The sequence below is a fragment of the Entelurus aequoreus genome, linkage group LG07, assembly GCF_033978785.1.
Source record: "Entelurus aequoreus isolate RoL-2023_Sb linkage group LG07, RoL_Eaeq_v1.1, whole genome shotgun sequence".
Taxonomy (NCBI): domain Eukaryota; kingdom Metazoa; phylum Chordata; class Actinopteri; order Syngnathiformes; family Syngnathidae; genus Entelurus; species Entelurus aequoreus.
Genome location: NC_084737.1, coordinates 29092105 through 29119748, shown reverse-complemented (window position 1 = coordinate 29119748; position 27644 = coordinate 29092105). Strand labels below are relative to the sequence as shown.

The window sequence follows — 27644 nt, the reverse complement described above, 5'->3', positions numbered from 1 at the left end:
AGCCAATGGGAGCTGCGCTATACTGCCTATAAAGCCCTTTAAAAAACATTCAAAGACCTCCATTAAGGTTTTATATATATGATGTAAGTATATATGTAATGTAGTAAAAGGCACATTTATAATAACATTTAATATTTCATAATATTTTACTATGTAGGATCTGAGCCGACGATGTCGTTGTGGCTTGTGCAGCCCTTTAAGACACTTGTGATTTAGGGCTATATAAATAAACTTTGATTGATTGATTTACCTATTTTGTTCATTTTAAGCATAAGCAGCGCATTAATTTTAAAATGTTAACTTTTTTTTTAACAACATCACTGATTATTACTCACTGCAGACTTCATGAGAGCCAACAAACATAATGAAACATCACTTACTGAACAATATCTGCTGTCAATTGTCACAATTTTGTTATATTCTCGTTTAAATTAAGATTGACTCATAATAATACTCGCAAAGAAAAGGGGGCTGGAACCAAGCGTATTTTCGTGTCGCTCTCGCCATTTCCGGGACTAAACTGGCTGACAAAGTGTACCACCTCGTCGGAATACGTCCTTGTTGTTCTACTATCAAGGTGAGAGGCATGATTTATGATCTTGAATAAAGTTGACGAGCAAGGAAGCGAGGGAGCAGCTCATTAGTCGATCATGTCAACATTGGCACGCAAGCTTGTGATCACCGAGTCACTATAAATAGTTTGTCTACGTTACCGCTTATAAAACCAATATCACTACTACTTCGTTAATATTCAAGTCACAAAATGTAAATGGAGTATTGTTGAAACTTTTTGGATGTTTTTTATTGGGTTTAATGGGTGGAAGAGGCCCTCCAATTGGCTCCGGCTCCACTATAAGTGGACATTTGTTTACGTTTATTATTATATTTACGTTAGAATGCATTAAAAAAATACATCCGTCGTAATGTCTTTCTTAATGATTGTGAACAATAGGCAAAATTCCAAAAAAGTGCAGTTCCCCTTTAAATGTCTGCTTGTCACTGACTAACTTTTGATTCCAAAGCAAGTTTTCCATCAGTTTATTGGTAAACAACGATAATCAAATGAAAGGGCATTTGTGTAATAGGCCCTTTAAGGGGTGCCGTAACTGTGATTTGCCCACAATGGAAATTAGTTTCATGCACCTGTGTTGTTGGTTTTTTTTTATTTTCAAATGTACTAAACAGTATTTAGACCAAATAGCCTGTGTGTTTTTTGTTTTTTTTTCAAAAAACTTCCGAAACACAACTCGGTAACATTACACATTTGCACAGCCAATTGTTGCAGTATCCAAAGGGGCACATTCTTTTGTGCCCCTTTGCTCATACACTAGTCACACTGATTTGACACTTTCCTGGTTTACACCTTTCTATGCCGTGATCAGTTACTCCAACATTTTAGTAATGATTTCAGTAAATTTCATCAAAATGTATTATTACACTCAATTGTGCATAAATAAGTACATATTATTACTTATTACTGTATTTAAAAAATATATATTAAACTCATCTATCTCAATAAGTAATACTACAGTGTTAATGTGCTGCTGCATTATTAGAGTCAGAAACTCACTTTTTTTCCCTCCCTGGCGAGACTTGATTGTCGTCAGCTAGAGGGAAAAGAGTGGGCGGTCGCAGTCCTCATTACAGAGCCGGTCACAGCTCAGAGACTGAGACCCAGACAGCCAGGTTTACTCCAAACAAATCTGAGCTGATCAGGGCCGGGTCACGGAAAGAGGTTCTCAACTAAAGATGGATCGAAAACCACAGCTGAAAACAACCATAAGCCAAGCGCATACTGTAGCTTCATTACTAAGGTATTGTCATTGTTCAACTGTAATATTACAAGAACATAATCATGACACTAGCGCTAGTTACAAATGAAAACTAAAAGATTAAGATAATTGTGGTTGGATTGTAATTATTACACAAAGGATGCTTTGTTTGATGCTAAATGTGTGATCAAATAATTGGAATTGTGATATAGCATGTGGCGTAATCATTATTATTATTCATATTCATATTAAAAACAACAAACAGATGTTCGTATTTGATGTTGTTGTCAAGCATTACAATCATGAGTGTTATTATAGTTTTAAAGGCCTACTGAAATGAATTTTTTTTATTTAAACGGGGATAGCAGATCCATTCTATGTGTCATACTTGATCATTTCGCGATATTGCCATATTTTTGCTGAAAGGATTTAGTAGAGAACATCGACGATAAAGTTCGCAACTTTTGGTCGCTGATAAAAAAAGCCTTGCCTGTACCGGAAGTAGCGTGACGTCGCAGGTTGAAAGGTTCCTCACATTTCCCCATTGTTTACACCAGCAGCGAGAGCGATTCGGACCAAGAAAGCGACGATTACCCCATTAATTTGAGCCAGGATGAAAGATTTGTGGATGAGGAACGTGAGAGTGAAGGACTAGAGTGCATTGCAGGACGTATCTTTTTTCGCTCTGACCGTAACTTAGGTACAAGGGCTCATTGGATTCCACACTCTCTCCTTTTTCTATTGTGGATCACTGATTTGTATTTTAAACCACCTCGGATACTATATCCTCTTGAAAATGAGAGTCGAGAACGTGAAATGGACATTCACAGTGACTTTTATCTCCACGACAATACATCGGTAAAGCACTTTAGCTACGGAGCTAACGTGATAGCATCGTGCTTAAATGCAGATAAAAACAAAAGAAATAAGCCCCTGACTGGAAGGATAGACAGCAGATCAATAATACTACTATCAGGAGACACCGAACCAAACACTGGACCTGTAACTACACGGTTAATGCTGTGCCGCCTGTCCAAGCCTAGCAATGCTGTTGCTAACGACGCCATTGAAGCTAACTTAACTACGGGACCTCGTCAGAACTATGATAAAAACATTATCTCTCCACCTACGCCAGCCCTCATCAACACCCGTGCTCACTTGCGTTCCAGCGATCGACGGCGCAACAAAGGACTTCACTCGATCATCGATGCGGTCGGCAGCTGGCGTCGGATAGCGCGTCTGCTATCCTCAAAGTCCTCCTGGTTGTGTTGCTGCAGCCAGCCGCTAATACACCGATCCCACCTACAGCTTTCTTCTTTGCAGTCTCCATTGTTCATTAAACAAATTGCAAAAGATTCACCAACACAGATATCCAGAATACTGTGGAATTTTGCGATGAAAACAGAGCTGTTTGTATTGAGATACAATGTGTCCGAATACTTTCGTTTCAACCATTGACGTCACGCACAAACGTCATCTTACATAGATGTTTTCAACCGGAAGTTTCGCAGGAAATTTAAAGTTGCACTTTATAAGTTAACCCGGCCGTATTGGCATGTGTTGCAATGTTAAGATTTCATCATTGATATATAAACTATCAGACTGCGTGGTCGGTAGTAGTGGGTTTCAGTAGGCCTTTAAAGAAAATACACTATATGCTCAAAATTGTCTGGAGACCTGGTAATCACAGCCTGGTCCAGGATGGAGCAAATATGGGGTTGGTTACAACTTCCACTGGTCTTGAAACTGTTTGGTGTGTCTGTAGGAAAATGTGTCCATTCATCCTCAAAACCATTTGTGAGGTCCAAGGTCACAGATTTTGGACTTGAGAAAAGGGCCTACTGGTTCTCCATCTGCCTTCTTGCTCATCCAAAAGGTGTTTGAGGCGCTGTTTGTTTGACTAATAGAACAACGTCTTTATAGCCATTGCTTTGTCTTGCTTCCGTAATGAGTGACCATTGGGCATCAATGGAAAACAGGTTTTGCATTCCAATTCTCCTGGAACTGTCCAAATTTTTAAATGTTGATTCCTATTTTCGATGCTCAGTCTGTGTACCAAAAGAATTAGCTGCCACAGTAAAGGCTTAGCAGCTAACTGTATTGCCATTCACAATGTGGAGTCACTCCCCAAAGTCAATAATCCTCCATTGTGGCCAATAAAGTATACTTCTTAAAAATATTATTATCACTGGTGGAGGAGGCTGAACATGTTACACACACATGAAATGCTAGCAGGCCCAGGTAAGCTAATCAGTAAGTTTGCCACTAAACTAGCTTTAAACAACCTAAGAAATAAGTGCTTGGTAAACTTTAAGAAGTGTAGAAAGCGTGTTACATCAGAAAGTAAGCAGCTAATAACGGGAAATTAACAAGTAGATTAATAGTCTAGAGAGAGGATCAACATAGGGCTGGGCGATATATCGAATATACTTGATATATTGCGGGTTTGTCTCTGTGCGATATAGAAAATGACTATATCGTGATATTCGAGTATACATTCTCACGCAGTTGCTTTTAGTTGCGGGCATTATACTACAGGCTCTTCTCACTCTTTCTTGCCTCTGCTTCTCACAGAGAGATAAAACAAGCGCACCTTCTTACATACGGCACATACGTGCAACGTCATACGCCCTCGCGGAGCAGACAGGTAGCGGAATGGCTAACGTTAGCTGTGATGCTAGCGGTGTGGTGCGAGTGGTAATACGAGAGAAAGAAGGTGCCAACCTGGTAACAAATGAAGGAAGAATAATTAATTCCCAAGAAAAACAACATGGGGTCCATCGTCTGGCGGTGGTTTGGCTTCAAGCGGGGCAATGTTGAACAGACAACCGTAATATGTCAAGTATGCGGCTAAAGCGTTGCTACAAAAAGTAGCATTACTGCGTATTTGTAGCATCATTTGAAAAGTCACCCGCTAGAGAATGAAAAGTGTTTGAAACTCTGCATGTCAACATCTCTGGCCGGTGCCACACCAACAAAATGCCCAAGCAACCATTTCCACATCAACACTGTATGAAAAAAATAGTCAAGAACAGAAGGAGATAACGTCCGCAGGAACCTACCTCATAGCGAAGGACATTGATTTCCGATTATGCAGCTCATTTTTATTTGACAGTTATTGAAATATCTTGTGTGACATCATGCACAAAAGTGCACTTTATTTGTTTTAAACTATTGTAGTGGCGCTCTGTACAAAAAGTGCACTTAATTTAGTGTTGTTTTGATATGTAATTTTAGTGACATCATGCACAAAAGTGCACTAATAGCTTGTTTTAAAATGTCTCTGACAATCTTGCACTTTTTGTTTTGAAATGACGTGAATGTTTGTGCCACAGTTTAATAAATACAGTTTTGGTAAATTAACTTTCCCTCTCTGCATGAAAGTTTAAAATTAGCATATATTAATGCAGTATGAACCAGAATGTTTTAATGTAGACACAAAATCATTATACTGGTGTGATTATATGCATCAAGTGTTAATTCAAGGCTAAGGCAAAATATCGAGATATATATCGTGTATCGTGACGTGGCCTAAAAATATTGAGATATTAATAAAAGGCCATATCGCCCAGCCCTAGATCCACATCTTTATTGTCTCAAAATCTTTTTTTGTCATTTGTGTAAATGTTAACAAATTCAGCGAATAATTTCCTGGACACAATAGAACTTTGAAGGTAAAAACCAACGGATTCCATCCATTCATCCATTTTCTACCGCTTGTTTCATTGTGTAATAGATAGTAGTTTTTGCTTCTGTTTAGTTATTGTGTACCATTGACCTTGTTTTAATTCAACAATTGTATCTAATAAAAGAAAATAATGAAATAGAAAGACACTTCATAACTTTTATATTGAAGTTCAAAAGATGTATATTTATATGCTGGTTGAAAAGAGCCCCTTGGGAATTTCATAGTGCATTATTTGACCCTGTTTCTTAAGCAACCAGAATCAAAATCGAAACCAGAATCTTACAAATTCAAACAATACCAAACCCTAGTCTTGCTGGAACAAAAAAAGGCATTTTTGTTTCCAAACTCTTCCTGCAAATTTGGAAGCATATAATTGTCCAACATCAATATAGTTTAATAGTACCAGTTTTGTCATTACTTTTATTTATAAAGTGTATGTGCAACATGCTTGTAATGAACTCAAAAATAACTCAAGCTCTTAAATGAAGGGTTGCAAAAAGCTGAGTAGATTCCTGTCAGGAAGTGGAAAGGGAAAATGGGGCCTGAGATGTTTTCCTAAAACATTAACTAGGCATATTTTGAGCTATCAAAATGAGGAAAAAATTGTGAAAGAGTTTTTCCAGAGGATCCTGTATTAAGTTCAACTTGTCTCAGGGAAGTAAAAGTTAAAAAAAAAGAAGCAGAAATAAACAGCAGTCTACACCCACAAAAGTACCAAACCAACCCCCAGCATGACAAATTGCACGTTTGTGTGATGTGGGCGATAATGCCATTTGGTTATCATGTGACCTGCGACAATGACATCACATGAAGAACAGCGTACGTGACAGTATCTAAAGATACATTCATCACACTGGCTTTTTATTAATGAATCTTGGAGATATTGTTCCTTTTCCTCTGTGTGGAAACACAATGAGAGGAGACAGGATGAGCTGTTGTCGTCATGGGGCTGCTAGGACTTCCTGAACGTGTCGGCAAATCAAAAACTTGCCTGAGTAATGTCAGATTTGTTCTGAAGCCGCAGCATGGAATATGAGTGTTTGTTTCTTCGCGCATCACGGCAAACAATATGCGTATGTGTGGATGAATTGTGGGTGTTTTTTCCAGCTCGGGGGTAAAAGCTGAGAGTGTGAGAAAACACTGCCCCCCTTTCTCTTAACAGACATCCGATCAGGCTATCGCTCATTGGACGAGTAATCTGAACTAGGAGGCCACAACAAAGCAGGAATTTTACACAAAGATTTTGGAAGACTGTAAGCAAACAAAGAAGTTGCTCTTGAGACCGGCATAGATGTTGATGCTTGTTTGCAAACAAAACAGTGGCCTACTCAGTTACAGGCTTGTTAAGTCATCCATTTAACAGGTCAGATCACATCTGTCATTTGCGTGCAAATGTATCTCCAACCAGCAAACAGACGTTTTGACATTTTGATGAATTAGTCCAATACCAATTAAGAGTAAGTAGGTTTTGTCAGAGCTAAATATCTACAGTTGAAAATCTATAAAGCTAACAATATTCAAGTATCTTTTCTATATGCCATCTAGTTTCGACTAGAGTAATCCCTGTTTACTTTGCACTTCAAATGTTGTGATTTAAAAAAATAACAAATACATTTAGTTAAATTAGGTTAATGTATGTTTTATATTTATTACTATGTTGTGGAGATCAATAAATATTCACCATAAAGCATGACTTCCGTTTTCGTCTTCAGGGTGAACCCTACTAAAGATAATGTGACGCTAATCTATCATCTATCTAAGTTGCCCACCTATTGGCAGAACAACGTTTTGATGGACTTGATCTTCAACTCCTGTCTCATCAATAACACATCTACATATTTGTGAGGTTATGACGCGAGCGATATCGAACGACAACAGCTGGCCGACGCAGCATCAGACGTTCGGAGCGGCGCCTCAGGCTAACTGAGACTGCTATCAGTCATCAGCAACTACCGGGCCAAAGTGGGGATAAACTCTGTTGATGCACTTGATCTTCGACATCAATAACACAGCTTTGGCCTGAGAAACGTGGAATGACAATGCGGACATACAATGCTAACTTGGAATGTTGACGTCAAAGCTAACTATCATAGATTGGACAAGTTGACCATGTTTTTGCAGAACAACACATGCCATGTTTTCACCAGTTCTAACTACCAAGGATGTGACAAAGCATTTGCACGCCGTGTTATAGTGCCTGGGTGAGTGTTATAGCAATGATGCTTGCAGGATCCACCGGGCTACCTGTAAATACTGTAATCTACAGTGAAACACTTTTGGGTGAAACGAGTGTAAGGGTGACTATATGAATGTTATTTCCTCTTTAAAGGGCTCCAATAATGTATACTTTTTTTACTTTTGTAAAAAAGTATTTAGAAAGTTGTAAACTGATTTTTTATGCTCAAACTATGAACAAATATTTGATTTGACAATAATAATCCTTCGCGAAAATCTGTTTATCGTGGCCATGTCTGGTATACCAATTAAAAGCAATTAACGAGGAATGACTGTATTATCATCCTATGCTAATGAGCCTATAGTGAGTTTTTATTAGACAATTGTTCTGTTAATCAACTGGTATAATACTTGACCTGTCCAACACTGCCCAACAATGAACAAATGGTTCAAACAGGAGTTCCCTAGAAAGTGTTGCAACTGCAGTTAGGTAGTGTGAAATCCTCCTTGCAGTCAAAGACAACACCGTTTAATTACAGCTGTGCCTCCTTTCTCGCTTTGCTCCCCTCTCATTTGAATTCACAGCTCTCCAATGCGGTGAAAGCGAAACATTTCCCTTCCTAGTCATTTTTTAATAAACCTTCCACATAAAGGCCTACTGAAATTATTTTTTTTTATTTAAACGGGGATAGCAGATCCAATCTATGTGTCATACTTGATCATTTCGCGATATTGCCATATTTTTGCTGAAAGGATTTAGTATAGAACATTGATGATAAAGTTCGCAACTTTTGGTCGTTGATAAAAAAAAGCCTTGCCTGTACCGGAAGTAGCGTGACGTCACAGGTTGAAAGGCTCCTCACATTTCCCCATTGTTCACAATGCAGCGAGAGCGATTCGGACTGAGAAAGCGACGATTACCCCATTAATTTGAGCGAGGATGAAAGATTTGTGGATGAGGAACGTGAGAGTGAAGGATTAGGGTGCAGTGCAGGACGTATCTTTTTTCGCTCTGACTGTAACTTAGGTACAAGGGTTCATTGGATTCCACACTTTCTCCTTTTTCTATTGTGGATTACGGATTTGTATTTTAAACCACCTCGGATACTATATCCTCTTGAAAATGAGAGTCGAGAATGTGAAATGGACATTCACAGTGACTTTTATCTCCACGACAATACATCGGCGAAGCTCTTTAGCTACGGAGCTAACGTGATAGCATCGGGCTTAAATGCAGATAGAAACAAAAGAAATAAACCCCTGACTGGAAGGATAGACAGAAAATCAACAATACTATTAAACCATAGACATGTAACTACACGGTTAATGCTTTCCAGGCTGGCGAAGCTTAACAATACTGTTGCTAACGACGCCATTGAAGCTAACTTAGCAACGGGACCTCACAGAGCTATGCTAAAAACAATAGCTATTCACCTACGCCAGCCCTCATCTGCTCAACAACACCCGTGCTCACCTGCGTTCCAGCGATCGACGGAGCGGACGAAGGACTTCACCCGATCATAGATGCGGTCGGCGGCCCGTAGACGGAGGAAGTCAAGGTGAGGTCGGCGGCTAGCGCGTCTGCTATCCATCTCAAAGTCCTCCTGGTTGTGTTGCTGTAGTCCGCCGCTAATACACAGATCCCACCTACAACTTTCTTCTTTGCAGTCTTCATTGTTCATTAAACAAATTGCAAAAGATTCACCAACACAGATGTCAAGTGTACTGTGGAATTTTGAGATGAAAACAGAGCTTTTTGTATTGGATTCAATGGGGTGCGAATACTTCCGTTTCAACGATTGACGTCACGCGCTTACGTCATCATACATAGGCGTTTTCAACCGGAAGTTTAGCGGGAAATTTAAAATTGCACTTAATAAGTTAACCCGGCCGTATTGGCATGTGTTGCAATGTTAAGATTTCTTCATTGATATATAAACTATCAGACTGCGTGGTCGGTAGTAGTGGGTTTCAGTAGGCCTTTAACTTGCTTCTAATGGTGACAGGAAGTGGGTTGAACATGATATTCCATCGTTCAGCTTCACAGCTAAAGCACTAGCATTGATTTCCGTCTTTGAGGCTTTTTTGTAGGTAAAGAATCAAATATCCCGCAAAAAAGCCAGATGTTCATTCAGCTTCCCAAACGTTGAAACATTGTAGTATATCTATTAAATGACAAATGGGTTATACTTGTATAGCGCTTTTCTACCTTCAAGGTACTCAAAGCGCTTTGACAGTATTTCCACATTTACCCATTCACACACACATTCACACACTGATGGCGGGAGCTGCCATGCAAGGCGCTAACCAGCAGCCATCAGAGGCAAAGGGTGAAGTGTCTTGCCCAAGGACACAACGGACGTGACTAGGAAGGTAGAAGGTGGGAATTGAACCCCACTAACCAGCAACACTCCGATTGCTGGCACAGCCACTCTACCAACTTCGCCACGCCGTAAAGAACTATATGTTTAAACTGATATTGTTGTTGTTGTGCTGGGACTCTTCACCCGTGAGCGTACTCCGGTTAGGGAATAAGGACACCGTTTTACTTTTTAACTTCTTTTTTATATATTGCTTTGTAGCAGCAGCAGCTAAGCACACTCTCACGTACACACACTGTTCAACACATTGCCCGAAGGACCCCGGAAAGTAAACATAGCTGCCCGGTAAACTGCCTGACTCAAAACAGACGTAACATAAAGGTGCATGACTACAATAATAGCTTGTTTACGTAAACAATAATATAGTCAATTATATTCAACAATTATCATATTAAATAGGGAACTTTCTCTTAATCTTCTGACAAAGGGAATTTATAACAATATCTAAGAGACAATAAGTTATAAATAACTGCAGGGATTGGTGATGAATCAAGGAAAAGGAAGTATTCTTTCATTCCTGTGAGGCCGACATCCTGTTTGTTCTCCTCAGTGCGTCCATGCGGGGCTGAGGGAAGCCCCCGCCGACGGACGATATACAGGAGGAATGACAGGAATGCAGGTACATGAACGCCTCAATAACTCATGCTGGCCACGCTCTTTGACAGGCTGCCCAGTAAAAAAAAAAAAGGCAAAGGTCAGCCAGAAAGAAAGAGCAACAAATCTGATCTCATGCTGTGTTGAGATAGAACTTTTAAATCAACTAAAATGTCCGAGGATTTTTTTTCTGCATAGGGAAGGTTACAGCATGTAACAACCAAGACCAAAAAAAGAGAGAACAATTTTTGCAAGAATCTCCCCAAATGAAGTTATCAGAAATTACATTAAAACAATCAAAACATTATCCAAACAATTTAAACTGCTGTAAAGAGTTTGCACCTATTAATTTAAAAACAAGTGAATACCCAAAAGTTTATTTCAGCACAAAAGGCACCGGGGGGATGAGGCCCCCTTTCTAAAACAACACAGACTGACAGAGTCCCTATTGTACTGAGGAGGAAACCACTTCTCCAACCTCCTGCCTTGCAAAGTGCAGCTGCATTAGCATCTTGAAATCCCCCCACAGACAACACAACCTCCACAAGCATGCATCAGGTAGTGTGAACAAAGACTTAATCGTTTATGAAGCCAATGATGTGGGCTAGTGTGTAAGCATGCAGCTGTGTTAGTGAGTGAACACAGGCAATGTTGTATGATAATTGCGGACATGATGCATCTGCTCAGTCGTGCACTTTTACTTGACCCCTGCTTTCCAAATAACTGCGAGGACAGAATTACAGAAGCCCTAAAAGTGCCTATAAAACGTAGCCCACTTGGGGGAATTGTAGCTCGAGGGCGCGCAGGGCCAGGTGAACGGCTAAAACCCTGAGTTAACTGCATTCGCCCGATTCTCATAATCCCCCTCTTCCTCTGAGGTCGCGGTGGTGGGTGCCTGAGCCAGATGTACACACATCTTCCTTTTTTAGAAAAGGGGCTCGTGTGTAAGGACTCAGGAGAAGAAAAGTTGGGCGCACAAATGAAAGGCAATAAATAACGCTAATTTAGATTTTATGCTCAGTAAACACTTCTCACATCTTGACTCCATTAGTTCCACTTATCTTTCCACTTTCGTTGGACTTGAAGAAGCAGCTAGTCTGTCACACTGTCAACACTGAAACTCTTCATCTGTGTTTTGCATGATGCAACTGCATGTCAACGACTAAACCATTGTGGGATTGGATTAGTGTGACTGATCAGTTAGGATGCTAAAGCAGTCAGAAACTAAAACTGTTCCCATGTAGCCCCCCCTCAACCAACAATATGTCTGCTGTGTAAAAAAAATAAGTTGGTAAAGTCATTACCACTGAAAACAGTGGCAGGCGGCCACGCAGTTCAAAGGGAATTTTCCCTCCCCGAGTTCTCCTGCGGCTTCAGTGCGGACCAGACCGCAGGAATCCAGCAGTGGACTAGTGAAAGAAGATCCCATGCCAGACGTACACCTTTGAAAGTGCCACCCACTCCTTTTACATCGTTTTCATAAAGGCAGGCTCATATGGAGAAGGTTAGGTGCAAGACATAGTGGATTCTGGGAGTGGAGAAGTAGGAAACATTGACTGACTGACTGACTGACTGACTGACTGACTGACTGACTGACTGACTGACTGACTGACTGACTGGGCAAATGAATTACATTGAGAGAGTAAGAGTTCCTAAGGATGAGCATAACAACTGATTAAACGATTGATCGCATTGTGTGGAATTGATTGTGGAATTATCAGATCTTGAAGAAACTAAGGCAGAATGTTGTGCACTGTTGGCTGCAACCAGCAGAGGCACTGTTGATTCTGTCTCAACTAGTTTTGGGGCATGAAGAAGAATATTTTGCCATCAGCTATGTTACATGCTACATAGAATTGAATGTTTAATCTGGTGTAGGGATATAACGATTATTGGTACAATGATACACCGTGCTAAAATCCCGACAGTGAGTATTCCATCAATCCATCCATCCATTTCCTACCGCTTGTCCCTTTTGAGCATACTTGCCAACCTTGAGACCTCCGATTCCGGGGGGTGGGGCGGGGGTGTGGTTGTGGGCGTGGTTCAGAGAGGAGGAGTATATTTACAGCTAGAATTCACCAACTCTAGTATGTCATATATGTGTATATATATATATATATATATATATATATATATATATATATATATATATATATATATATATATATATATATATATGAAATACTTGACTTTCAGTGAATTCTAGCTATATATATACTGTATATATATATATATATTTATTTTATTATACATATAAATAAAAGAAATACTTGAATTTCAGTGTTTTGGAGGCTATCCAGCAGATGGCAGTATTGTCCTGCTTAAGAGTGTCACAACATTGCTGTTTACGGCAGACGAACTGCTTTACGGTAGACGAAAAGGTGACTGCTGTGTTGTGTGTTGTTACCGCGCTGGGAGGACGTTAATGAAACTGCCTAACAATAAACCCACATAAGAAACCAAGAACTCACCCTCGATCATTCTACAGTTATAACGTGATTGGGCAGGCACACTGTTTATATCGTGGGAAAGCGGACGTGAAAACAGACTGTCGCCGCTGTCCCCACTCAGGTCCGCATGGAGCTGGAGGGGGCGTGGCCTCCAGCTCCGGCTGAATTCCGGGAGATTTTCGGGAGAAAATTTCTTCCGGGAGGTTTTCGGGAGAGGCGCTGAATTCCGTGAGTCTCCCGGAAAATCCGGGAGGGTTGGCAAGTATGCTTTTGGGGTTGCGGGGGGTGCTGGAGTCTATCTCAGCTGCACACGGGCGGAAGGCGGGGTACACCCTGCACAAGTCGCCACCTCATCACAGGGCACAACCGTTACAAATTGTAATTATCGTAAAACTGTGATTGATTATCACATGTGGAAAAACTTAGCGATTCTGCTCATTTCCTAAAAAAGATGCTAGCTTAAATGCTAACATACTGTAAATATAAAAACACATTAACGTTTTAAAAGGAAAACTTGGTTAAAAATTTTCAGTATGAGTACTTTATGAGCACATTTAACAATACCGTGATAATAATGATAACCGGGATAATTTTGGTCACAATAACTGTGATATGAAATGTTCTTATTGTCACGTCCCTAAATTGGTATGATATTTTGTAAAATAAAAGATAATATGGAAAAACACTTTCCCAAGTATTCTACTTTTAGCATTGACACAGATAAAAGGTATTAGGTACATTTACACGCTCGCCGATCAATTCAGTCTGTAGCACTTATATCCCTGCATGTTGTACATTGGTGTTATTATATAAAATAATATTTGATCCTATCTTTTTTGTGTTTTCTCATTGTTCCTCACCCGAGCTCACCCCCTCTGGCTGAGCGCTTGACTTAATTTCCAAATAAGTATGTTCACCTCGCTGTGACATCACGGCGTAGCGAGACAGCAAACCCCACAAACAGAAAACTGTGTGCAACCCAATATGCATGAACCTGATGATTTCATGCTTTGGCATAGTTTACCACGAGTATCCAACAACATTGTAACAACACTTATGAGACAAGACAAAATTCATCCCTCAATTCTCCTAGTGTTTTTTTCCCTAATGATATGTTTAATGGGTTGGTGAAATTGCTCTCTGTGAATGTTCTGAGCTTCCGTTTCTATGCAATATCGGGCAGAATCATGCTACCCAGTGGGCATTTTTGTTGATGCAGCACAATTCCCTACTAAGTACTGGTAACTGTAAAATTGGCCTTATTCAGACAACATACATGTTGAGAATAAATCAACAGTGTCATTCTTATTATGCTCTCCTTGAATCTAAATTGTTCCATACAATTACTGTTGTGCCAAATTGGGCTGCCACTGAGCATATAGACAAGACTTTACGTCCCAATCAGACCAGCTGGCATGTTATGGGTCCAAAAAATCCTGTTACTTCAGATGCAAGCAGCTGTTATAGCCACAGCAAATAAAACTGAAGAAAATCAAAGAGAAGACAATGTGTTCTTGCAATTCATTTGCAGGAATCAAACTCCTCCTCCTCCATCATCTGCTGTGGAGAGGTCCTGTTAGAGTCATTAGGCCAGCAATGTTACTACAAGGGGCGAAGGCTGCTGCACACATGACATCATTCTGGGCCGCTGTCATCCCGCTGGGACGTCTGTGTGCTTTTGTCTGGGAGGATGGGCAATTGCTACACACACATGCATCCACATTTATTTACACACCTTTTTACACCAGCAGGCTGTGGTCCAAAAGAGAGGGGAAATAGCCCATGTAAAAATACCTTTTCATGGAAAGTAATCTGATTGATGCCAGCTACGAAAACACACCAAAGCAATCAGCTTAATTTAGACATAACTATTTTGGTCCAAAGTATGAAAAAAATTACCAGACTCTTTGCCAGATGAAGGAACCACCTGAAGAGACTCTAGTGAAGTAGCTTTATCTCTCGGGCCAGGGAGAGGGACCATTGTCTGATTAGAAAACTAAAATATACAAGCTTGTTATGCTCTTGCACAAAGTGAAGGAAATGTGTAGTTACTTGGGAGCAGGGTGGAGAGCTTGTGAAAGAAACAACATGACTGTTGAGTCTACTGCCCTCTTGCCTAGAAATCTTCTCTGCATGGCTGCACATAATAACAGTGAATGAGTTGCAGTTGAGTTGCAAAGATGCAGAGTATGGCGACATGAGAAAGGAGTTGTTTAGAGGAGGTTCCTTGGCTACAGATGCACTGGAGGCATCAGTCACATCCACCAACGTCCAGTAATGTAATGAAGTCCAGCAGGGAGCTGTGCTGTATTGTACTGTGCTGTGTCTAATTGTCATGCAAGCTTTAGAGGTGATTCTTGCGGAGCTCATGTCTTTTGAAGGGATGATATTATGATTGTTTTTGGGGACGTCGTGGGGCTGTTGGGAGAGTGGCCGTGCCAGCAACCTGAGGGTTCCTGGTTCAATCCCCACCTTCTACCAACCTCGTCCCGTCCGTTGTGTCCTTAAGCAAGACACTTCACCCTTGCTCCTGATGGGTAGTGGTTAGGGCCTTGCATGTCAGCTCCCGCCATCAGTGTGTGAATGTGTGTGTGAATGGGTGAATGTGGAAATACTGTCAAAGCGCTTTGAGTACCTTGAAGGTAGAAAAGCGCTATACAAGTATAACCCATAACTCCTTGTTTTATACATTTAAAACACTTATGGTCTACATAACATGTGATGGTCAAAATGTTGCATATATTATGATTTACAGACCATCTTCAAGCCGCTTTCTGACGGTCTCTTCAGGATGCCCCCTTTTGTGGGTGCGCTTTTTTACATGCCGAAACCCTTCTTCAGGACAACCCCCTTCGACTGCGTCTCCACCCCGTCAGCCATGTTGTAGTTTTTAGTGCTTCCATATAGATATAAGTTTGAACTAGGTACTGAACCGGTACTATTCAGAGGCGGGATAGTACCGAGTATGATTCATTAGTATCGCGGTACTATACTAATACCGGTATACCGTACAACCCTAGTTTGAACTATACACTACTTCTTTTTTTTTTTAAATGGCAAAGGAGGAGGATTTTAGCATGCATGTGCAAATACGAACCAGTCTGCCCCAGAACAAGAGGATAGTGAAAAATAAAAAAACTTACGGACTACAACTTTATAAATGGTGGCTTATATTCACTGTTACAAGCCGGCTTCTGATGGCAGCCGTAACTGAAAACAAGTTTTAAACCCCTGCGCTAGCAAATGAGCTGACAGCTTATGCTTTAAGCTTGTCGTCTAATAATAACAATAATGGATTAGATTTATATAGCGCTTTTCTAGACACACTTCACAGAGAAGTGAGAACCGATCATTCATTCACGCCTGGTGGTGGTAAGCTACATTTGTAGCCACAGCTGCCCTTGGGTAGGCTGACGGAAGCGTGGCTGCCAGTTTGCGCCTACGACCCCTCTGACCACCACCCCATCATTTATTCACCAGTGTGAGCGGAACTGGGGGAAAGGGTGACGCCCCACAACTAGCACTCTCGCCTCCCAATCAGCGGATCCTGGTCCAAGGACCACTGGTGGTAGATCACAGCGGGTTGTGCATTTTTCCCCAATGGAGACTAAATCTGTATCGTCATCAATCAATCAATCAATCAATGTTTATTTATATAGCCCTAAATCACAAGTGTCTCAAAGGGCTGTACAAGCCACAACGACATCCTCGGTACAGAGCCCACATACGGGCAAGTAAAACTCACCCCAGTGGGACGTCAATGTGAATGACCATGAGAAACCTTGGAGAGGACAGCGTATGTGGGTAACCCCCCCCCCCCCTCATGAATTATAAAAGATCACCTCAAGGGGAAGTTGCTAAAATAACCAAAATAAACGTAAAGTCCCCTTATGTTGGAAGGTCCCAAAAAGTTCACATTGGATGACAGTAGTGTCACTTGACAGAAAAAGTGGGTGTTGACTGAGAGCTCATCAGTACAAGAGCTCAACTTCATTCTGAAGAGGGTGGGTGGGTGTGTGTGCGTGGGAGTTTAAGGGGGATTCAGAGAATGTCTTCACATGTTTGGCCAATTTTTAAACAACTTTTACAGTAATCACAATGGAGTGATGAGATGTGTTGAAGGATATACAATACATACATACATACATACATACACAACACACATTTGTCCCGTGTTGCGTTCGCTGCCCTGCAGCCAAATGCTCAGTTGCCTGACTTTTGAGGAGACAAAAGAACCACAGGACAGGAGGGGTTGGGGGAGTAAAAGCAGGCAGGGTAAGGGGCGGGACAGTCTCCAAATAGTTCAAAATAAACGATTAAAAAACGATTAAATCGAAATGACCAGTGTTGGTTTTAAGTTCCACTATTTCCAACCTTGAGACGTTCAATGCAACCGTTCCGTTTGATTTTAATATTTGCACCATCATCATAACAATGTGAGATGATAATAATAATAATAATAATAATAATAATAATAACTTACCAAAACAATGGCAAACTTCTCCTCCAGCTCGGTCGGGTCCGGCATTGGCACCTTTAGAGGCATAATGTGATGCTTCATCTCCGACTGACCGTCCACACTTTCTATATTACCCATTTCTATATCTTCTTAATACACTACTTTTGGAGTTAAATCCAAATCAGGTAAATAAAAAAATCTCCTTCGTATTCCAGCGATGTGATTAGCGTAACAATCCAAACGATCCACTTCTCCAGTATAAAAACTGACAGTCCAGTAGAGTCGCTGTGCTGACCCCAAATGCCATTTAATCACGTTTACAGCTCACTTTCCTTTCGTAGTCTGAACAAGTTTGTATGTCAAAAAGTCCAACTTTTCCCGTATCCCTCCGCAAACCATGACTGACGCGACTATTTCGCTTCTAACTTTCAAAATCGCGACCAAGCGGTTATGAAGTTGCTGCTGGACTTTCTTGGCCACGACGTGTTTCCATTCATTATTGTTGTGTGAGCCGAGTGGGCGGGGCCTCTTGCTATCAAACACACCCCCTCGCGGAGAGGCGGCAACGCTATTAGTCCATGCGCCTGTCAATCAATTCTGAACCTCTGCCCCAACTCTGACATCTGTCGCCAAGCAGCTGGACGGAGGTTAATTGAAGATTAGTACCATCTGGTGGTGATAAAAGGTAATTACATTTAGACCTTTAGAAAAAATAAAGTGGATTTAAACCTAATGACAATATATAGATAGATAGTACTTTATTGATTCCTTCAGGAGAGTTCCCTCAGGAAAATTAAAGCATCCATCCATTTTCTACCGCTTGTCCCTTTTGGGGTCGCGGGGGGTGCTGGAGCCTATCTCAGCTGCATTCGGGCGGAAGGCGGGGTACACCCTGGACAAGTCGCCACCTCATCGCAGTGCCAACACAGATAGACAGACAACATTCACACTCACATTCACACACTAGGGCCAATTTAGTGTTGCCATTCAACCTACAAAATTAAAACATGTCTTACTTTTTCATTATTCTCTAATTTAATGTAATTTACAGCGCCAACTAGTGCACTGTTTTGATAAGAGAAACAATACTCTACACCAGTGGTTCTCAAACTTTGTTCACCAAGTACCACCACAGAAAACACTTGGCTCTCCAAGTACCACCACAATGATCAAACATTAAATACGGTAGCGTAGTAAGCTTAAATGTTCATTAAAACAAGGCGGAAGTTTGATTTAACAAGTATATTAAATATTGTGGACCACTGTAACATTACACACCATTTGAACAGTAACATTGTGTGTAAACATTTAATTAAGCGATTATTTGGCGTAGCACAAGATGGGGCTTGTGTACCACTAGTTTGAGAATCACTGCTCTACACACAATATACTACTATACCATGATTTTATTTTAGTTATACAATGGTACCTTAACTTAAGAGTATTTTGAGATAAGAGTTGTCTCTGGACTAATAGTTATGCTTTAAGTTGCAACCAAAAAATGTGAGTTCCAAGCCTTTAGTTGGCGTAGCAAAGATCAAAGTGAACCCCGTAAGATCCGACCAAAACATCTGGTGTTACTTACTAGCATTAACTTTTAGCAAGAGATCTACATAACTTTTCCAAGCATGAGAAGGAAAAAAAGTGAGTGTGAAGTAGCTGAGAAGTAGATGTGGATGATATTCATTGAATTAAAGAAATGATCAAAAACATGACCGAGTGTGTCGCCAATTTTGCAAAGTATTTTGAGCATATCACTGCTAGTCTGCATCATACTGAAGCAGAATGAGTCGAACGTTAGTTAAGAATGTTAAAATAATATCCAAACAGCGGACATTTATCCATGGAATTATGGAAAAGCTGCTGATGGTGTGTTTGATGGAGAAGCAGCTGAAAGGAGATACTATAGAAGTTCACCCTCCAAGTAAAATGCTGTACTTTATTATTATGTTACTTCATAAAACTACTGTAGTTGTTTGTAGTAAATGCTATTGTGTTGTTTTTATACATTATTTCTTAACCCAAAATTTGCTTTTCTTTTTAAAAGGCATGCTGCATGGTAAAATTGTGCTGTTTGTGGGGCGCCAAGCACCAATTTAATTGATTTCAGTGGGAGACGTTTGAGATACAAGTGTTTCAAGTTAAGAACCAATTAAACTTTTTTAAGTTGAGTTATTACTGTATTGACTTTGACAACGGATGGATTAATGTAAAAAAAAAAAAAAACATTGAAAATTCTAGCTTTTTGTTGTTTCGTAAATTTCATGCCATACCTCTTTAATGATTTTATGGATGATACGCAAAAAAAAATGTTTCTTATTGGTAACACATGTCAAACATTTTCATTTTATATGAAAAAGTAATAGCAGTGAGTCCTTATGTCCACCACACAGGACACTGGAAAAATATGTTCCTTTCAGTATCATAAAAATGACATACTAAAACCAACTTAAACCATACTTACTTAAAAAAAACACTTACTTTCCACCTTTAAAAACACAATAAGTGGATACATTGAATATTTGACTTATTTTGTGCCCATAAAAGCCTTTTTGGAAGACAGATCATATTGGACAACAAATCACTAAAAAGCCCATGATGTCCTCTTTACAACACAACAGGTTTTAGTCTTGCAGATTGTTTTGAAGTAGAACTAAGGCTACAAAACTCTTGTCTGTTACTTCAAAAGAGGACAAAAATGCATTGCTGGGTCCCAGGTTGCACAACACGGGAATTACATCTCCAGAAAAATATTGTAGTGTAATATGAGACGGCTTCTATAAAATGTTTCTTTATTAGTCTAAAATATTATTATCATATATTATATTTATAGTTACATTTACCATTATATTAATACAAGTAAGAATACTATATTTTGTTACACTTTTATGTTTTCATTACTACCAAGACCTATCATGTTTACAATAATAGATTCTTGTCTATGAAGGTTTAAAATGATTATCCGTACAAAACAGATTCTCAAGTCGTTTTGGTTGATGGGAGTGCAAACTTTAATTAACAACTTCAAAGCTGATGTATACGATGTCAAAAACAGCAGTTTTATCTTGAACATCTTTCAAATACACAAGTGATGAAGTGATGACAGTCGTGCAACACAAAGTCCCCAGCACTTGTGTACTATTTACTCATTTCTTGTGATGGAAAGAGCTGCTTTGCATGGGAAAACCTACTTATAGAAGCTTGCGTTTAGCACTACGTATGCAAGAAAGCGTGCGTTCCATGTGTACCATCAAAGTCTTGGTAAAAGCACAGTGATTAGGACTGCTTGGAGTTTCATAGCTCTGATCACTTTGTAATACTTTCAGTTATAAAAGTAACATTTAGTCATAAATCTCTGGTTTAAACATATAAAACATTGTCTGGAACATAACCCAATAACACTGTTCAAAGTTTTGTTGATACTTAAGGCAATAATAAAACGCACACAAAGCAATATTAGGAATTGGTTTTAAGACTGTAAAAAACGAAGCTCTAATCTCTTTCAGTCGAGTCGGAGGGTACAAATTTACACAGCATTGTCATAGCTTTGAATATTAACCACAGAATATAACTTTTATAGCCTTTTATATTATCACCTCTTATAATTGTATATACAAATGTTGTATTCTGTGCAACATAGTCGCATTAATAAATATCTATTCAGCCGCAATATTCTACTGAAGAATGTGTCTTAAGGATGCATCACAGGTAACATTTCAGAGATGACAAGCTAGCTTCCTCGAATAAATACTGATGGACTGCTGTTTTGTGGAGCAGATGCTTTGTCTTTGTTTTTTGGTTTCTTCAGCAAAGATGGAAATTGCCATAAAGCTGAATATACAAACGCACAAATCACAGGTCACAGAAGCAACACTACATGTTAAATAGTACGGGCGATCAGCGTTCATTTCTCTAGACGAACTCTGGTATCAAATCGTACCTGCGGAGAGGAAATAGAAAAGTTGTTATTCCTACGAACTTGGTGGCTAACAGAATTTTGGATCTTTACCACAGAGTGACGCCAGTCTTCAGGTCTATTTGGTCCAGGTCCAGCTGCAGCTGGAAGAAGGGAAGAATTATAAGCACTTGTGTGACTGTGTACTTTCAAACATAGCTAAAAATGCAAGGTCGTAGACAACCATAATGTATCTCACATGCCATTTTTTGCACATTATGTGAACACACAGAAGCCCAATTACACCGTATTTGCTCTACACAGTGGAGAAGTTTGTCAATTCCACATGATCAAAAGCAGTGATTCTCAACTGTTGAGTCACAGGTTTTTATTTGGTAGAATATGAACGAGTCGAGTTGTTTGAACGACTCTTTTATTTGAACAAGCTAGCCAGTACCAATGATGGTGACAGCAAGCGAGGTTGCATTCAGGAGCACTCAGAATTATGAGCATCAAACAGCTCAAATAAGTTATTTTTTGCACGTTCTCTACGTTCTGAATTGCTGCAATAATGATGACAATTGGTTGTATTTCTAATTTTTGAATGTATTACTTTGTTATCATTGTATTCATAGAATTAAAATATTTAAATTACTGGTCTGTTCAACTTAAATGTCACGGGGAAAAAAGGCATTGTTGTGGGTTCTTTTTCCCGTTTGTTTTTTAAAAAAAATTGGTCACTGGTCAAGCACCAGCATTGTTTTTAAAGTACTGATTTGGTACTACGATTGGTTCAAATGTAAACAATACACATCATTGACAATGAGAACCGATTCGCAGTTGCAAGCTCTTTTTTATTCACTCATTTCAATAAATGAGAGCATTGTGCAAAATTTAGTTGATTTCAATTCAGACAAGGCAAGAACCTAATTTTACTTAATGGCTGGGCTACTGCTCTTTTATATATTGCTATTGTTCGCTCTATAATCTATTTACTACTGTTTTAGGAAGACAGTTTTAAGATATGTCCAGGGAAAACAGATACAAAACTTATGTTAATTAATGTGCACCGTCCCTGTAAAAGAAACCAATAAATAAACAAATAACTACAATATTTTCAGTCTTTGATTAAACTAAATGAGCTAACAAAAATACTAGAAACCGCTTCCTGTAAGACACACAACAGTTCTGCGCCACATTAATTTAATGTATTGTTAAATGAATAGACCTGTTAGTGTTAAAGGCCTACTGAAACCCACTACTACCGACCACGCAGTCTGATAGTTTATATATCAATGATGAAATCTTAACATTGCAACACATGCCAATACGGCCGAGTTAACTTATAAAGTGCAATTTTAAATTTCCCGCTAAACTTCTGGTTGAAAACGTCTATGTATGATGACGAATGCGCGTGACGTCAATCGTTGAAACGGAAGTATTCGGACACATTGAATCCAATACAAAAAGCTCGGTTTTCATCGCAAAATTCCACAGTATTCTGGACATCTGTGTTGGTGAATCTTTTGCAATTTGTTTAATGAACAATGAAGACTGCAAAGAAGAAAGTTGTAGGTGGGATCGGTGTATTAGCGGCGGACTACAGCAACACAACCAGAAGGACTTTGAGATGGATAGCAGACGCCCTATCCGACGCTAGCCGCCGACCGCACGGATGATCGGATGAAGTCCTTCGTCGCTCCGTCGATCGCTGGAACGCAGGTGAGCACGGGTGTTGATGAGCAGATGAGGGCTGGCTGGCGTAGGTGGATAGCTAATGTTTTTAGCATAGCTCTGTGAGGTCCCGTTGCTAAATTAGCTTCAATGGTGTTGTTAACAACAGCATTGTTAAGCTTCGCCAGGCTGGAAAGCATTAACCGTGTATTTACAGGTCCATGGTTTAATAGTATTGTTGATTTTCTGTCTATCCTTCCAGTCAGGGGTTTGTTTCTTTTGTTTCTATCTGCAGTTAAGCCCGATGCTATCACGTTAGCTCCGTAGCTAAAGTGCTTCGCCGATGTATTGCCGTGGAGATAAAAGTCACTGTGAATGTCCATTTCGCGTTCTCGAGTCTCATTTTCAAGAGGATATAGTATCCGAGGTGGTTTAAAATACAAATCCATGATACACAATAGAAAAAGGAGAGAGTGTGGAATCCAATGAGCCAGCTTGTAACTTAGTTACGGGCAGAGCGAAAAAAGATGCGTCCTGCACTGCACTCTAGTCCTTCACTCTCACGTTCCTCATCCACGAATCTTTCATCCTGGCTCAAATTAATGGGGTAATCGTCTCTTTCTCGGTCCGAATCGCTCTCGCTGCTGGTGTAAACAATAGGGAAATGTGAGGAGCCTTTCAACCTGTGACGTCACGCTACTTCCGGTACAGGCAAGGCTTTTTTTATCAGCAACCAAAAGTTGCGAACTTTATCGTCGATGTTCTCTACTAAATCCTTTCAGCAAAAATATGGCAATATCGCGAAATGATCAAGTATGACACATAGAATGGATCTGCAACCCCCGTTTAAATAAAACAAATTCATTTCAGTAGGCCTTTAATGAAACGTGAGCATTATTGTATGCAACAGAGTATATGTTGGATTCATACATTAGATTGTGCTGTTGTCACCAATGTTATGAACAGAGTGTACATGTTACATAACCGTACTTACTTTGCCAATGAGCTCCCTCTCTCTGCTCATGAAGGAGACGCTGTTCTTCACAGACAGATCCAGCCTCCTCTGTGTCGCCTCCTCCAGAGAAAAGTCAAAGTCAAACCTACGGAAAAGGAGAGTTTAGTGAGTCCTACATGTGTCGTGGCGCCTCTATGACCGTCACTAGATGGCACATTTGTCTCACCTCTCGTTGAATTCTGGGTTGAGGTCTCTCTTCTTGGTGGCGGTTCTCCTCTTGGTGGTCGCTTTCTTGTCGGGCAGCAGGATGAGGGTAACGTAAGGGTCAGCCCCGTCCTTTGAGCATGCTGTCAGGCCTCTGCACACACGTACATGTCATGTTTACTATTTACTGTTATTATAATATCAAGTGACACATAAATATCATGCCACGTGAGACCTGCACGCATGGACGGTGATGTAAAGCCTGCTTTCCTCTGTGGAGTGCCCAATGGTGAGCTTCACCTGGCCAGATGCACTTGACGTATCACTGGCCCTAAAAATAAATTAAATGTATGAAATGTAATGTATGTAGTAGCAGGCAATTGATTGTTGGTGATCATCAAATAGACCGGCAGACAGCTGCTATCTTATCTCCATGGAGAATTAATGACTCACTTGGCGAATCTGTGCCTGAGGTCCAGATGGGAGGGATCCCACCTGGGAATGACTGTCTCTCCACTTCCGTCATCCCTGCGGCATACTGCCAACTGAGTGTCCAGGATCTGCAAGGCATATGGACACACAAAATAATCCAAAAGTTTTGCTATGTTATGCTTTAAAGGGCCACACAATAACAAAATGTTTATTTTTGTGTTTGTAGTTTGCACTGCACTGCATCAGATGTTTATTTTATTTTCTTGTGTACTGAATAAAACAATTATTAGAAACCCCTCTCTGTATGATGTGGTGCAGTTTTGCACTACTTTCAACTAATACTGTATACATGTTGTTAGATAATTAGCAATTTTGATAAAAGATCTTTATCAGCAGCTCTAGTTTTGGATTACACATTTAGAGCTTGATTTACTTACACTTTGCGTGTATTAAAACACCTGCAAACTTGATAGCGTCTAAGTCTGTGTGCAGAAGATTGTGTCTCTTAAAGGGGAACTGCACTTTTTTGGAAATTTTGTTCACAATCCTTATGAAAGACATGACGACGGATGGATTTTTTTTAATGCATTCTAAATAATAAATAAACGTAAAGCCAATGGGAGCTCTCACCTGAAAAGTAGATGGCTGAGTAGGGAATGGAACTGGCGAGAACGACACGAAAAGCGCTTATTCTCCCCCGCTCTCCTACCACATTTCTTCGTGAGGATTATGAGACATTTTTCACCTAAATAGGAATAATGAACATCCCAGCAGTCTGCATCCTAATGACAGCAGACCTTGTACAGTAAATGATGTTTCATTATATTTGTTGGCTCTCAATAAGTCTGCAGTGAGTAATAGTCAGTGATGAAGAAAAAAAAGCCAATGTTGTGATGCGTTTTTTAAATTAATGTGCTGTGTATGCTTAAAATGAACAAAATACGTAAATAAATGTTACAATAAATGTGCCTGTTACTACATTACGTGTATACTTACATCATGTATATAAAACCCTAATGGAGGTGTTTGGACATATTTTCAGGGGCTCTATTGGCAGAACTGAACGGCTTCCATAGGCTTCATTGTAAGCGGACATTTGATCGAATGTATTTAATATTTAGAATGCATTAAAAAAAATCAATACATCCTCATATCTTTCATAATGATTGTGAACGATAGGCAAAAAAAACAAAAACGCAGTTCCCCTTTAAATGAGCAAAATAGCATGCACAATCCAGTTAGCGTGTCTGTCCTCATGTATATAAATAAATGATAAATGGGTTATACTTGTATAGCGCTTTTCTACCTTCAAGGTACTCAAAGCGCTTTGACAGTATTTCCACATTCACCCATTCACACACACATTCACACACTGATGGCGGGAGCTGCCATGCAAGGCGCTAACCAGCAGCCATCAGGAGCAAGGGTGAAGTGTCTTGCCCAAGGACACAACGGACATGACTAGGATGGTAGAAGGTGGGGATTGAACCCCAGTAACCAGCAACCCTCCGATTGCTGGCACGGCCACTCTACCAACTTCGCCACGCCGTGCCCAGAATATATGCTGATTATTAAAAGACCCACAATACTGGGAGGAGAAGATGCAAATATAATCACAATGTCAAATGTGATTTATAAAGACTAAAACTGTTTTGCTTCTCTGTTTCAAACGGCTAAAATGTTTGTGCAAACTAGCACAGGTATGCACAAATGGTTGTGAGAAAGGAGGCGATCTTGCTGCTGATTGACAGAGAGAATATTACACCTGTGTGCTTGTCAACATATTTATACTATCGGAAATAAAAATATTAGACATATTGTTGATTTAGCAATGATGTTTTATCATTTTATAGCTGCTGTATGACTTAAGAGACTGATTTAAACAAATTCAATTGATTTGTTTTGGTTTCTTCTGTTTTTTTAACAGTGTTCAACGGTGTCTTGAAATATGCATTTTCTTGCAACTGGATCATTCCAGATGCACTTTCAGCATGCTAAAAATAGGTTACGTTGTCTAGATCACACTTCAAAAGATGGTTCATAATATATTTGTGAGCTGCATGTCAACAACATTACAAAACACCACAGGTTGGAAACTATGCTGCAATAAATGTGGAGGGAAAAGAGTATTTTTTTTAGTCACAGCTGGTATAAATCCTCATTTAAATAGGGCGGTCTGCACCACTTTATGCTTGTTATCAATTGCACATGCAGTAGATCACCCGCAACACGCCCACTAATAGTACACACAATTTTATAGTTTGCACACGCTATTTAGCACTTTTTATTTGGGATATCAGTAGATCAGGCCCACAGTGTAATAATTCTGTATGTTCATTTTAATATGCTCCTTTAAGTGATTGTTCATACTAGCATCTATGAAGTAACTATTACTACGTACAATATTGATTTTGATAGCATAAGATGAAAAAAAAATGGTGGTCCAGTGGTGCTTTGACATCCCTTTTAACCTCCATCCCTGCTTGGATATGCAAATATGCTGACTCTTGCCTTGTGTAGGTCATACCTTCCAGCATTAAATTATACAGCAAAAATAAGTATCTCGTAACAACATTAGGTGCTGTGCGTATTTAACAGACTAAATATGCAAGCGGCACCTTGAGTGTCACCCTTAATAGGATCTGGCTCTCTGGCAGAGCTCCGTCCAGGGCGAGCCAGCGGTCCAGCACCATGTTCGGCTCAGCCATCACTTCCCTGAGGGGGAGAGTCAAGGACCCAAGAACCTGACCCCAGCTGTGAGACAGCTGGTGGAAGACACACATGCTTAGTTACGCTTCGACTGAATTACGCCATGTCTGTGCACCGTCACTCTGACTCTCACTTTCACTGTGAGCGTTTCATCTCTGGGATCTCGAACCAAGTAATGAAACGCTTCATCCCATCTCGGAGATGTGGATCGCTCGCAGACCTGATGGACAACAAGTTGATGGACTTCAGTGGT

The 27644-nt window shown here is 40.0% G+C and overlaps 2 protein-coding genes across 4 annotated transcripts in view; both read right to left on the bottom strand.

Moving 5' to 3' along the window:
• The window catches only part of LOC133653633 (formin-like protein 3), a 70929-nt gene extending 52925 nt beyond the window's left edge, over positions 1-18004 (bottom strand). For all 3 annotated transcript variants that reach the window (XM_062053132.1, XM_062053133.1, XM_062053134.1), the window contains exon 1: positions 17547-18004. In XM_062053132.1, coding sequence (XP_061909116.1) covers positions 17547-17660 — 114 coding nt within the window. In that variant the 5' untranslated portion in view covers positions 17661-18004. The remainder of the gene's footprint in view (positions 1-17546) is intronic.
• Positions 18005-20497: 2493 nt separating this feature from the next.
• The window catches only part of LOC133654356 (extended synaptotagmin-1-like), a 47724-nt gene continuing 40577 nt past the window's right edge, over positions 20498-27644 (bottom strand). The window contains exons 26-33 of the mRNA XM_062054677.1: positions 27525-27611; positions 27301-27447; positions 24704-24810; positions 24486-24581; positions 24273-24404; positions 24086-24191; positions 21532-21581; positions 20498-21462 (exon numbers count right to left, since the gene is read on the bottom strand). Coding sequence (XP_061910661.1) covers positions 21435-21462; positions 21532-21581; positions 24086-24191; positions 24273-24404; positions 24486-24581; positions 24704-24810; positions 27301-27447; positions 27525-27611 — 753 coding nt within the window. The 3' untranslated portion in view covers positions 20498-21434. The remainder of the gene's footprint in view (positions 21463-21531; positions 21582-24085; positions 24192-24272; positions 24405-24485; positions 24582-24703; positions 24811-27300; positions 27448-27524; positions 27612-27644) is intronic.